Source organism: Mytilus galloprovincialis, chromosome 4 (assembly GCF_965363235.1).
Source record: "Mytilus galloprovincialis chromosome 4, xbMytGall1.hap1.1, whole genome shotgun sequence".
Taxonomy (NCBI): domain Eukaryota; kingdom Metazoa; phylum Mollusca; class Bivalvia; order Mytilida; family Mytilidae; genus Mytilus; species Mytilus galloprovincialis.
Genome location: NC_134841.1, coordinates 59868051 through 59881180, shown reverse-complemented (window position 1 = coordinate 59881180; position 13130 = coordinate 59868051). Strand labels below are relative to the sequence as shown.

The window sequence follows — 13130 nt, the reverse complement described above, 5'->3', positions numbered from 1 at the left end:
GGTCAATTGACCATTTCGGTCATGTTGACTTATTTGTAATTCTTACTTTGCTGAACATTATTGCTGTTTACAGTTTATCTCTATCTATAATAATATTCAAGATAATAACCCAAAACAGCAAAATTTCCTTAAAATTACCATTTCAGGGGCAGCAACCCAACAACGAAATGTACGATTCATCTGAAAATTTCAGGGCAGATAGATCTTGACCTGATGAACAATTTTACCCCCGTGTCAGATTTGCTCTAAATGCTTTGGTTTTTAAGTTATAAGCCAAAAACAGCATTTTACCCCTATGTTCTATTTTTAGCCATGGCTGCCATCTTGGTTGGTTGGCCGGGTCACGCCACACATTTTTAAACTAGATACCCAATGATGATTATGGCCAAGTTTGGTTTAATTTGGCCCAGTAGTTTCAGAGGAGAAGATTTTTGTAAAAGTTAACGACGACGGACGACGACGCCAGGTGAGCTAAAAAGTTGTTTTGATACTTTTTTTATAAATCAATAGCATCTTACAATTACAGTTTCTAAGAAATATCGTAGCTACTTTGTACTACTTATTTTAAAACACAATTTGTGCTGTCTGTCTACCGTACGAAAATTTCAACAGGAGTTCAACTGGACTTCAGCTGGACTTGAGACGTATTCCAGTCTGACTTTGAAAAGTCCAGTCTGACATGAGCCGTACACGTACTTTTTCTTATACTTCAGTTATTTGCCAGCCGGTATTTTCTTAAAAGTCCAACCGCACTTTTTTTAATTCTGACAAGAAAATAAACACGGCTGGACTTTTGAGGGAAATTATTCTTTCTGTAGAATGATCAGCAGGATTTTTGTCTTAGAAAATTTTACAGTCATTTATGAGCAGGAATTAAGACTTAGAAAATATTCATCAGCCAAATCTGCCCTTACAGAAATAAAAAGTTTGTCACTAGGATTCTGTTCTTTGAAAGGAACAATTTCTTTCAAAATGGAAAAGAGTTATAAATGAAAATTTGCAAGTTATAATATTAAATGATATCATACTTTTTTACAATATACTTTAAGATCAAACTATAAGATGTGAATTATATCCCAGTTAATGTTTTCAACAATTATTTAACATTTTTACTTTTTCATGAAATAAAACCCCTAGCAAAATTACATCTACTAATTGGTTAAATTTATACATTTTCTAGTATATTTATATTTAATAAGATGAATGCATAAAATAAATAATTATCATCATTCTTTAATATCAATTAGAAACTTGAGCCATAACAGTGATTTTTATAGCAGTAGTCTTGTAGAGAGTGCCATCTCTTTTCAATTTACCTCAGTCTGGACAGGTCACAGGAAGTAGCATCTACACAGAGGTTGATCATGAGGCCATTTGAAGGATAACACATTTCTAAATACATATATCTGCAATAACTATCACTTTTATTAAACATTTCATAATTGAACAAATTAATAATTGATTTTCTTTTTTTTTAATATATCACATATTCAAAATTAAGACATATGCAAGAAGTCATAAGAAGAAAAATTTTCACAACTCCTCAAACAACCTCATGTATTGCAATACAACAAAATTTGAATTTGGAATAAACAGGAAAATGTGTCTTCTTTCTTAAACAAAATGAGAAATTTACATTGGATTAAAGCATATGTTTGGAAGTAGTTCTTTTCACATTTTATTATAGAAGATGGATCCTTCTGACTGGCATCAATTTCAATTTAGGAAGATTGCTGTTTGCATGTTTTTTGGATTGCATATTCTGGTAAGTACAATCTGATATGCTCTTTTTTCTTCAACATATTGATGAAATGATTACAACATTAAAAATAGCTTAATTTGTATTTTTGAAGAGTAAAAAGAATTAAAAAAACTACATTAAATACTTAATTATGCAAAATATTTCAGTTTGAGTGATTTTCAAAGCTTTACTTTTATTTTATGCACTTTAAATTTATTTAGTCTTAATATGTATAAATCATGATAATTATAACCTCACATTTTTAGGAGTTACAAGCATTTAGCTTCTCTATTCCCCGTTTCTTGATTTTGATAGTAAGACAGTAGAAAAAGAAAAAGAAATAAGCAGTATATGCATAATGCCATCTGTTTTTTTTTTTTTTATTTTCAGATTGTAACAAGGGATGCATATCAAATCAGAAGAATCCACCATCTGAAGAAAAACTAAGCAGCAGTAATCGAGAGGGAGGGTTCTGCAGGGGTGGACCCCCCCTCATTTTTTGTGGATCAACCCCTGCTGAGGTCATCTTTAAAGGTCAAACAGAACTTTTTAAAGTCCAGCTGAACTTTTATGAGTTCAGCTGGACTTCTTAAAGTTCAGCCAGACTTTTTAAATTCAGCTGAACCTTATAGAGGCCCTATTTTTGCCAGAAATGCCGGCAGACTACGCGAATGAATTTTATTTTTACAGGACATTCGGTCTGGTAAGCATCCTAGATTTACCAGACCAAATGAAATTTTACCAGACCAATTTTTTTTTACATCTAATTGTATATTATCCGACAAAAAACAACAAACATATGACTTTGTTGTGCCCTACTCCTCCTCGAAATGCAAAAATGAAAACAAAACGATGTAACAAGAGGGGATTTTGTTATGAAAGTTGTGCACAATTGCTTGAATGCATTTCAGTGAAGAGTAATGTCCCATTTTATTGGATTTTGACAATGTTTGTGAACTAAACATAATTTAGAGTTTCTGTATAAAATATTATTTCCTGTTTCTTCTTTCTTTTTCATATATCTTTTGGTTTTCAATTCTTGTGGTTATATTTCATAGCTAAATTTTGTGATCTGCTTGGATTTTTATTCATTTATTGTATTTAAATCGGCAAACCCGGAATTATCCTTATCTGTTCCCAGAATCTGATCCGGTTTTACATTTCCGGTTGTGCCAATGATGGCATCCATTGTTGTTTTTGACAGTCAGATATGTTTTTACCCGGATTTACACATTACTGGTTGTCGATGTTCGGCATAAAGCTAGCGGTTGAACAAAATAAACATCGCTGTGGTGAATAATAAAGATGAAAATGAATTTGAGATCGTTAAACAATTTTGCTAGAATGTTCCATGAAAAAAAAACACCGGACATTCGGACCGGAATTCAACAAAATTTTACCAGACCGATCCATTATTCACCGGATTTGTCCGACGGTCCGACGTATTTCGTATAGTCTGTGCCGGCTGCATTTTTTCAGACGTACTTTTATGAAAATTCAGCTGGACTTTCTGAACCGGAATCCTGCTAATTTAAATATTTCTAGCCGGTTTACGGCTAATTTCGCTGAAAGTCCAGCCGGGTTATCTATTAAAAGACATTCAAAGAAAAGTCCAAATGATTATTATAAGTACGGTTCTCAGTACGGCTACTGTCCAGCTGGAGTACGTGTCATGTTTTTCATACGGGTGTACTTCCCAAAAGTAAATTCTTACATTAGGCCACACCAATTTGATTCCTTGTTCGACGGACCCCCACGCACCTATTTTTTCAAAACAGATTTTTTTATTTTTTTTTATATTCCCGCTTCCCGCATCCGGAAATGTAATCATATCCATTTCCCGCACAGTTTTTTTTTTGGTAAATATTATAAAAAGATATCAACATTTGTTTTTAAAATCACAGTCTTATAACCTGTATATACCATTTTAAACATAAAAGCACCCCACCACACTGTGTAAATATGTGTGAGAATTTTTGTTTCAGCATGAAACCTATCTATCTAAAGTGGGAGTGCTCAGAAATAAATTTATAACAGCGGAAATACCTATAAAGAACAAAATATTGGTTTCTTTCCCCCTTAGGCCACCCTTAACAAATTGTTTGTTTGGCATTGCCGACTCACACCATCAGCAGGTGGGTAGGTAGGTAGGGATTTTTTTTTTTTTTTTTTTTACATCATTAAAAACTATATATCACAACCATGATGACTCTAGATCACAGCCAAAAGCAGTGCAGCATTGTTGTGTGTACAAACTTATGGTTTCTTTGTTAGGGGTTAATGTCACATTCTACAACACATGGATAATTTCATGTCAAACATTCAGTTTTTTTGGAGGAGTAAACCAAAGTACCCAGCAGAAACATATCTGTGGTAGGGAACTGACATTAACCATGTAACATGTTAGACATGAAAATTGATTCTTAATTGTGGGACTGTCCATTGAATAGAGGCTTAATGTCACATCTTGAAATTGCCTTCAGTTTGGTAAACTTATCATATTTTAATCAGTTCGACCACTACAGTTCCTTGTACAAATAGATGATTTAAAGCTTTGATTGTTTGCTTGTTTGATGGGATTAAAAGTAACTTTCTACACCATATGGGCAAGTTCATTACAGTCAGTTTTATTGGTGGACGAAAGCGTAGTGCACAGAGGAACCTTATTATAAATGTCATGACAATCTAACCTTAATTTTGTGAATGCATACATGCACTTATCCCTAGAGGTGATAAGACTAGCATTGATACATGCAAATTTTGCGGAACTACCAAATGGTCAAAGCCACTACAGCCCCTGATCAGCTTTGAGAATAGCAAAATATTACAAATTTAGAAGGTTGGCACAAGAACAGTCATGAATGCCTCACCCTGGCAGGGTGTTTATACTGCATTTGTAATAACCGCAGTAAAAGTATGATAATTTCAAAATATAAATATGCTGTAGGACAGACAATTTTTACAGATAATTCAAAATAAATTTTAAGGTTGTTATGATTGTTTGATTCACAGGGTTCTGGACATGCATGACATAAATACCGTTGAATTCATGAGCCCTTGGTTTGCTTAAAACAATGGAACACTACCAGTAGATACATTTATAAATATGTTGCCGTCAGATATCTTTTCTGTTTTAAGAATTATCTTGTTCATGTTAAGAAGAAAGAGAGGGGTTGGGTTCATAAATTCTTGACACACAAAAGAGGCTAGTCTTTGAAATATGTATGTTTTGTACCAGGCTAACCTCTACTGGTACAAAACTACTATAAACCTGTAAATCTGGGACCATATTGGTCTTTTAGCTTTGGTGCTGTCATGCAGGTACACCTTTCAGCCATCAAGCCAATGCATCATCATCTTGAATAGATATAAGAAGATGTGGTATGAGTGTCAACGAGACAACTCTCCATCCAAGTCACAACTTGTAAAAGTAAACAATTATAGGTCAAAGAATACATGTACATTGTTTTGGAATTAACATGGCAACATGCTTTGTTATCTGGTTCAAGGAAAATTTGTCAATGATAGATTTCACATATTTAAGAGATCTTTCAGAGGTTAAAGCCACAGATGTTTGTTCTGTCATGTCTGGGTGAAAAACTTATATTTCCTGATGTGAGGATGCAAAGCAGACACCAACAAATTACAGTGTCACTGTCTGCTTTACCAAAGACGACATTTGAGTTCTCTAAAAGGCCTTTCAGAACATCAACCCATGTTCCATCTAAAGAATAGGTGAACATCTTATTTTTAATAAAATGTTCCTCTCCCTTGACTAAAGCATAAGTGGATGCTATCCACTGCCTGTCTTTTTGACATTTTTTGCAGACTTTTATCGAATCTATGTCATTCAAACGCTTGCTCTGAATACAGTGTACAACAAGCACTTTAAAGATCATGATTTGAAATAAGTAAAGCCCGGAAACAAACTCCGCGGATATGATCAAAATTCCGGCGGTTTTCCGATTTTTTTAATACAAAAAAAATACAAATTTTGAAACACCAATAAAATTATTCGGGCGGCAAGTTTTTCAGTGGGTCGGGCGGCAATGCCAAACAAATGAAATTTTATTTTAGGCCTTACTTATATTTCCTATCAAAAACTTTTGAAGGATTTGCCTTCAACTGCAATTATATTGTATGCTGGCGAAACAAAACTATCCATACCTGCTGCATGTTTATGCACCTGTCCTGATTGATTCAGGGGCCTGTCGTTCAGCAGTTATCGTTTGTTGATGTTGTTCATTGGTATTTTCCCGTGTGGATATATAAATTAGATCGTTGGTTTTCCTGTTCGAATTGTGTATGCTAATAATTTTGGGGACCTTTATAGCTTGCTGTTTGGTCTGTATCAAAGCCCTGTGTAAAAGGCCGTACTTTGACATGTGTGTTTCTTAATATCAGGTTGAAAACAACCCTCCCTCAGACAAAGGGTCATTTTACTGATGTAGAAAAGAAAATAGAAATACCAAGGATTTGTATAGTTTTTCTATACAAAACCTTTGAAAACATAGAATTTTGTACTCAAAAAGAGGAGAGTTACATCATATTTTAAACAACTTTTTCTAAAAGAGGGGTCCACTTATTTTGAATAATATTAAAGGTGTCAGACCACCAATTAATAATCCCTATCTGTTCAACCAAATTTTGCAATTTTATGCCAATTTTCACCATACCTTTAAAGCCTTCTAACAAAATAACTGACCATCAAACAGAGGTACTCCAAAACAAAAACCTAGTTTTCTGGAAATCTAAAATTAGGGAGCTACCATTTGATTTTTAAGGGGGGGCTAGGATGAAATTTGAATAAATTGGCAGGACAGGAGTTTTGAGTAAAAAAAAAAGGCAGGATGTGACACTTGCAAAAAAAAAAGTCAGGACAACAATTTAGGTAAAAAAAAGTCAGGATAAACTTTAAAAAAAAAAGGCAGGACCGATTAAAGTGAAAAATAAAAAGGCAGGACAGAGATTACAGCTAAAAAAAAATGCAGGACAAAATTTTTCATCCTAGCCCCCCCCCTAAAAATCAAATGGTAGCTCCCTTAGTATACTATGGAGCGCATTAATCCTCAATTTTTAATGCAAACTCATAGACAAGTAAATTTTGGCTCAAAATGATCTAGATATATTTCACTTTCACCAAAAGTTTCATTTCTGCAAATTTGTTGGTTAGTTTAAGTAAACAAGGACATCAAAAGCACTATTTTGTGTCAGAGTAGGGCTACTTTTACATACGTTCTAAATTGGAGGGAGTAATTAGTGGTCTGACACCTAAAGAGCAAAAAAAGTTCATCAGAAATCTTTTGTTTTGTTTATTTTTAATCCTTAGTCAATTTGAAGTTAAAAACATCCTTTCTGAGCATAATGCGACTCATATAACAAATTTCACAGCTCAATTTAAACTGACTGTAATGTAAGCCTTTGATAGAAAATACTTGAAAATCTCATTTTGGACTAGAGAAACATAAACTTTCAATATCAAGATCAGCTTTTGTTGATTTTTCCTTGTTTGTTCTACTGCTTTAAAGACTTTCCACAATTTTTACAATGAGTTTAATAAAAAATCCAAGGTATTGAAGAGTCAAGGAATATTGACCCCCCTTTTTTACACCTGGTGTCAGTTATGGGACTATTAACTGATCAAAAGTGCAGTCATGGTCATTTAACTGTTTTATTTACTATCAGTCAATAAAATTTAAAGTATAAAACTTTCATTTGGGATAATAAATGAGATTTTTGTGAGTTTATGCAGTCTTTATATCAGGCTATGTTAACTGCCATATACATGGTATGCCGCAATGATATAAGGGGTAAAAATCAAATAATTTCATCAAATCTTCATGACAACAATTTTTTTGGGGTAGCAATCAACATATGTTTAAATGATTAACACCACAGAAACAACTTACTGTGCATTTATAACAATTTATAACATTTTTTATATGAAAGCATATTGTCAGGGTGGGAAAATCTAAAAATAGCACACATTCAGGTTTAAGGCTCTAAATTTGCAATATGTGACTTTTTGCTCCAAAAAAGATTAAAATGTGGCTACTATTATTTCAAATGGTCAGTTAAGACCAAATAAAGGGCTGCGCTTTAGCGCATGATACGCCCGTTGCTCTTTTAACTCGTCTTTTATGCTTTAAATGAATTTATATGATCAACTAGAAATATATATACAAATCAAAAGGGATGTTACATTAATATATTCACCAAAGTTTTATAAAATCCCCTTTTTTTAAGTAAAAAAATGTATTACTTAAGAAAATGTAAAATCTAAAATTTATAAAAATGGAAAGGGAGCTTATGTCAATAGATATAAACAATTTATCAAAGTTGCATAAAATTTTGTGAAAGTGTTCGTTATTGTCCCAAAATTGGAAAATCCCCCCTTTTTTGGGCATAAAAATTCATAACACGGAAATGTAAAATCTGAAATTTATAAAAATTGAAAGGGAGCTTACATCAATAGATATAAACAATTCACCAAAGTTTCATGGACATTGGTGAAAGCCTTTTTGAGTTATTGTCCGAAGTGTTGAAAATCCCCCTTTTTTTTATGAATAAAGCCCCATAAATCCAAAACTTAAAATCTGAAATTTATAAAAATTGAAAGGGAGCTTACATCAATAGATATAAACAATTCACCAAAGTTCATGGACATTGGTGAAAGCCTTTTTGAGTTATTGTCCGAAGTGTTAAAAATCCCCCTTTTTTTTATGAATAAAGCCCCATAAATCCAAAACTTAAAATCTGAAATTTATAAAAATTAAAAGGGAGCTTACATCAATAGATATAAACAATTCACCAAAGTTTCATGGACATTGGTGAAAGCCTTTTTGAGTTATTGTCCGAAGTGTTGAAAATCCCCCCTTTTTTATGAATAAAGCCCCATAAATCCAAAACTTAAAATCTGAAATTAAAAAAAAACGAAAGGGAGCTAACATCAATAGATATAAACAATTCACTCACGTTTCATGGAAATTGGTGAAAGTGTTTTTGAGTTATTGTCCGAAGTGTGGACAACAGATGGACGGACAGAGGGACAGACGGACAACGGTATACCATAATACGTCCCGTCTAAAAGACGACGGGCGTATAAAAATCAATTGTTTGCGGAATTTTGGGTTTCACCGCATTTCTCTTAAAGGTGTCAGACCACCAATTAAAAATCCCTATCTGTTCAACCAAATTTTGCAATTTTCACAGCTTTCTAAATATTTTTACCTTAAGTTTAACTTCATAGAAACCAGGTATATCCTTAATTGTACATGTATCAGCTTTCTACATGCCAATTTTCACCATACCTTTAAAGCCTCCTAACAAAATAACTGACCATCAAACAGAGGTACTCCAAAACAAAAACCTGGTTTTCTGGAAATCTAAAATTAGTATACTATGGAGCGCATTAATCCTCAATTTTTAATGCAAACTCATAGACAAGTAAATTTTGGCTCAAAATGATCTAGATATATTTCTCTTTCACCAAAAGTTTCATTTCTGCAAATTTGTTGGTTAGTTTAAGTAAACAAGGACATCAAAAGCACTCTTTTGAGTCAGAGTAGGGCTACTTTTACATACGTTCTAAATCATGTAAATTGGAGGGAGTAATTGGTGGTCTGACACCTTAAACTGTTAAAGTGAATGTGTTAACATGGTTCAAGTCCAGGAATATTACAAAATTCTTGGACATGTTTTGACCATTTAATACCAGATAGATATATAGTTCTTTGAGAAAATATGATCTCTTTTGTACAAACAAATATATTATAACTTATATTGATCCCTCATAAAACATGTAAAAGGGATATTTATAACATTAAGGGGTTGCCCCCAAACTGATTATGACTTGGATGGAGAATTGTCTCATTGTCAGTCACACATACATAGACCAGATTTAAGTATTTCTTGGTGAACAGGGAAAAAATACTTCAGAAATTGAAGAAATGTCAAAGTACAAGTGATAAATCAAGTTTTAATATTGTCAAAACCTACTATTTTATGTTTACAAACAAAAATTATAATAGTTCGCCTTTACTTTTCAAGCTTCGCCTAAAAAATTTGCAAATTAAATATTTTTTTATTAAAATTTTCAAATCGCTCGCTTGCCCCAAATTTTGGAGTCCAAAAATCCGTAGAACAAGAAATAATTGGTGTGGCCTTATATATCATATATATTTTCACCCTAACAAACATCTCACAGTAATATTTCAATCATATCTGTTATCATGGTTATTGTATAGAATTCCTACCTCCTCTGAGACAGTAGTAATGGTGGTACATGTATCTTCAGAATTTGCATTTACAGGTGCATATATATAGGCTTTCTGTAGGATTATCTTTGTCCAGGATGGCATGCACCATGTCACTTCTACATTTTCGACAGACTTCTGTGATGACAAACAAAAAATACAATTTTATCACCAGATTATAGACATTTTTAATATAATGTACATATATATATTAATTGGAGAAAAGAATGAGCTACATGTACTCAAGTATTGATACAATGGTCTTCCTCTAGATTATATAAATATAGGAATGACTGTAACCATACATTAATTCATCCTGCAACAAACCAACTATTCAACTATTGTACAAATTGCAGGGGTACACAAATACATGCATTGACAGGTATAATTAAAGCTCCACCTTTTTTGCAGTACTACTATTATGTGAAATTGATCTTGTACTGCGTGCATGCCCTCCTTTATCAAGGTTAATGTTGCAAAGGTTTTATTATGTCTATATATATATATATATATATATATATGACTAAAAATAACATGTACAGATAATAACACAACTGTAAAATAAAGTACAAAATTCCAACATTTCAGTTCTTATGATTTGAGTTTGCTTTTCAACTGACAATGCAACAAGAATGTGTCCCTGGTACATGGATGCCCCATTGCAATTGGCACTATCATTTTCTATGTTCAATGGACCGTGAAAATTGGGGAAAATCACTAATTTGGCATTAAAATTAGAAAGATCATATGAAAAGGAACATGTGTACTCCATCAAAAACTACCTTGACCAAAAACTTTAACCTGAAGCAGGACAGACGGAGGGACGAACAGACGAATGAACGTACGATGGACGGACGCACAGACCAGAAAACATAATGCTCATAAATGGGGCATACAAATCTTTCAAGGGCCTTAAATGCCGACCGGCATGAAGAGAATAGGTGAGGTGAGGTGACAAATCTTTCCATGACGGTTGAAAATAAAATAACAAGAGTGCACACGCTGAAATGTCTCTCCTTCTTTACTAATCATTGATATTATGTTGATACCGGTAGTCCTAAATATTAAGCTTAATTACAATTTAAACATAATTTGATAAACTTAACACTGAGCAATGAACCATGAAAATGAGGTCAAGGTCAAATTCAATCTGAGCGACCGACATATAGTCATCAAATATTTCCATACACCAATATAGTTGACTTATTGCATATAGTATTGGATAAAAAGACCAAACTCAAAAACTTAACTATAACCCCTGAACCATGAAAATGAGGTCAAGGTCAATTGACACCTACCAGTTGGACATGTACACCTTACAGTCCTTCCATACACTGATTACAGTAGACATATTGCTTATAGTACATGTACATGAATCTGAGATATGGACTTGACCACCAAAACTTAACCTTGTTCACTGATCCATGAAATGAGGTTGAGGTCAAGTGAAAAATGTATGATCTATATGAGGACCTTGCAAGGTATGCACATACCAAAATATATAGTATCCTGTTACTTACAATAAGAGAGTATTTCATATTACAAAAAATCTTAACTTTTTTCAAGTAGTCACTGAACCATGAAAATGAGGTCAAGGAAATTGGACATGTGACTGACAGAAACTTGGTAACATGAGGCATCTATATACAATTAAAGTATGAAGCATCCAGGTCTTCCACCTTCTAAAATATAAAGCTTTTAAGAAGTTAGCTAGCACCGCCGCCGGAACACTATCCCTACATGTATGTCCAGCTTTCTGCAACAAAAGTTGCAGGCTCAACAAAAATGATAGTCAAATATTATACACTAGGAAAAAACATGCTTATACATGTAAATAACAAAAAAAAGAAATAATTGTTTACAAAAGCTTACAAAACTGGTCTACATGTACATTGTATGCACGTTAGCATAACTTGTTGCATTCCTTAATACCAGTAAACTGAGTTACATGCATGTTTCAAATAAGACTTTTTTAAGTAACACAAATGTCATGTACACCGTATGTTGAGTTGATTTTTTTCTAAATCAAGAAGTGGGAGATACAAAGTTAAATAATCATGGCTTAAGTCAGGGTATTTGTAATTTACATGTAACATGTAAAAAATGTTCAATGATCATATTAAGTTGAAGAATTTAATGTTATCTTATATATACATGTACAATTGTACATGTTGTATATTTACCTTAACTTTGGGACCAGGGCCAGGGGACTGATTCTGTGAGTCTGAGTGTGAGTTCTTGGAATGGGTGTAGAGAACTGCAGTCTCTTTCTGTTGCCATTAGGACTCTCTGGGTGGGCTGAATTTCTTTCCTTTTGGTGTTAGAAGGGGTTAAACAGTCCCTGTTTCGCCTTACACTACGTACATATTCTAACTTGATGGTGAGATTCTTAAAGTTATAAGAAACTTTTTTTTTTAGAGTGTCAGTCAACTGTTTGCATTGTTTCTGGCTGTTGTATATTGTTTTACAGCTTTTACATTAATGCTAGCAAGACAAATCTTTGTTTGGCTTGCTTGCTTTGTTTGTATCAATGTTTGCTCAAGCATGGCAATTAAGATAGGCGGGGCTTAAGCTTGTATACATCATACTTTAATTGTATTGGACGTTATGTAGGAGGTTAAGGACACTCAATTTTAAAACATCACAGGATGACAAATATAAAGCGCAATCGTAGAAATGGAAGCCAAAAAAAGATTTTTTTTTCTCGAAGATATGCATTTTCAACATCCAACTTAAAATACTGTCGTCAAGTACTTTTAGTAAAACAAAATAGCTATTCGAACACGCCTACTTTGATTTTGTAATTCATTACATAGGTATTTCATTTGACCCTACAACCTGTAGCTTTGCTATATAAATTAAAATGATAGAATCTGAAGCGAGATGATGTATCAAATGTTCTTGCTTTGTACGTTTTCAAGACAAAATATTCATCTCAAACACACACTAACATAAGAAGGTGCACTCGATTTTCTCTTTTTCATACAATTGTTACCAATTTTTTGATTTTTTTTCTTGAGTCACATAATCGGAAGGGCAGACACGGAAATAACTGAACTTATAAATTGAAATGTTCTCCGTCCGTGGTAATTTTTAAAAAATCGGAGGTTATGCATTTTCTTCATCCAACTTGA

At 33.2% G+C, this 13130-nt stretch overlaps 1 protein-coding gene across 1 annotated transcript in view; it reads right to left on the bottom strand.

Annotated features, from left to right (window-relative positions):
* Positions 1 to 12452, bottom strand: part of LOC143072575 (uncharacterized) — a 52570-nt gene extending 40118 nt beyond the window's left edge. The window contains exons 1-2 of the mRNA XM_076247584.1: positions 12180 to 12452; positions 9997 to 10134 (exon numbers count right to left, since the gene is read on the bottom strand). Of these exons, the coding sequence (XP_076103699.1) occupies positions 9997 to 10101 (105 nt within the window). The 5' untranslated portion in view covers positions 10102 to 10134; positions 12180 to 12452. The remainder of the gene's footprint in view (positions 1 to 9996; positions 10135 to 12179) is intronic.
* Positions 12453 to 13130: the final 678 nt, after the last annotated feature.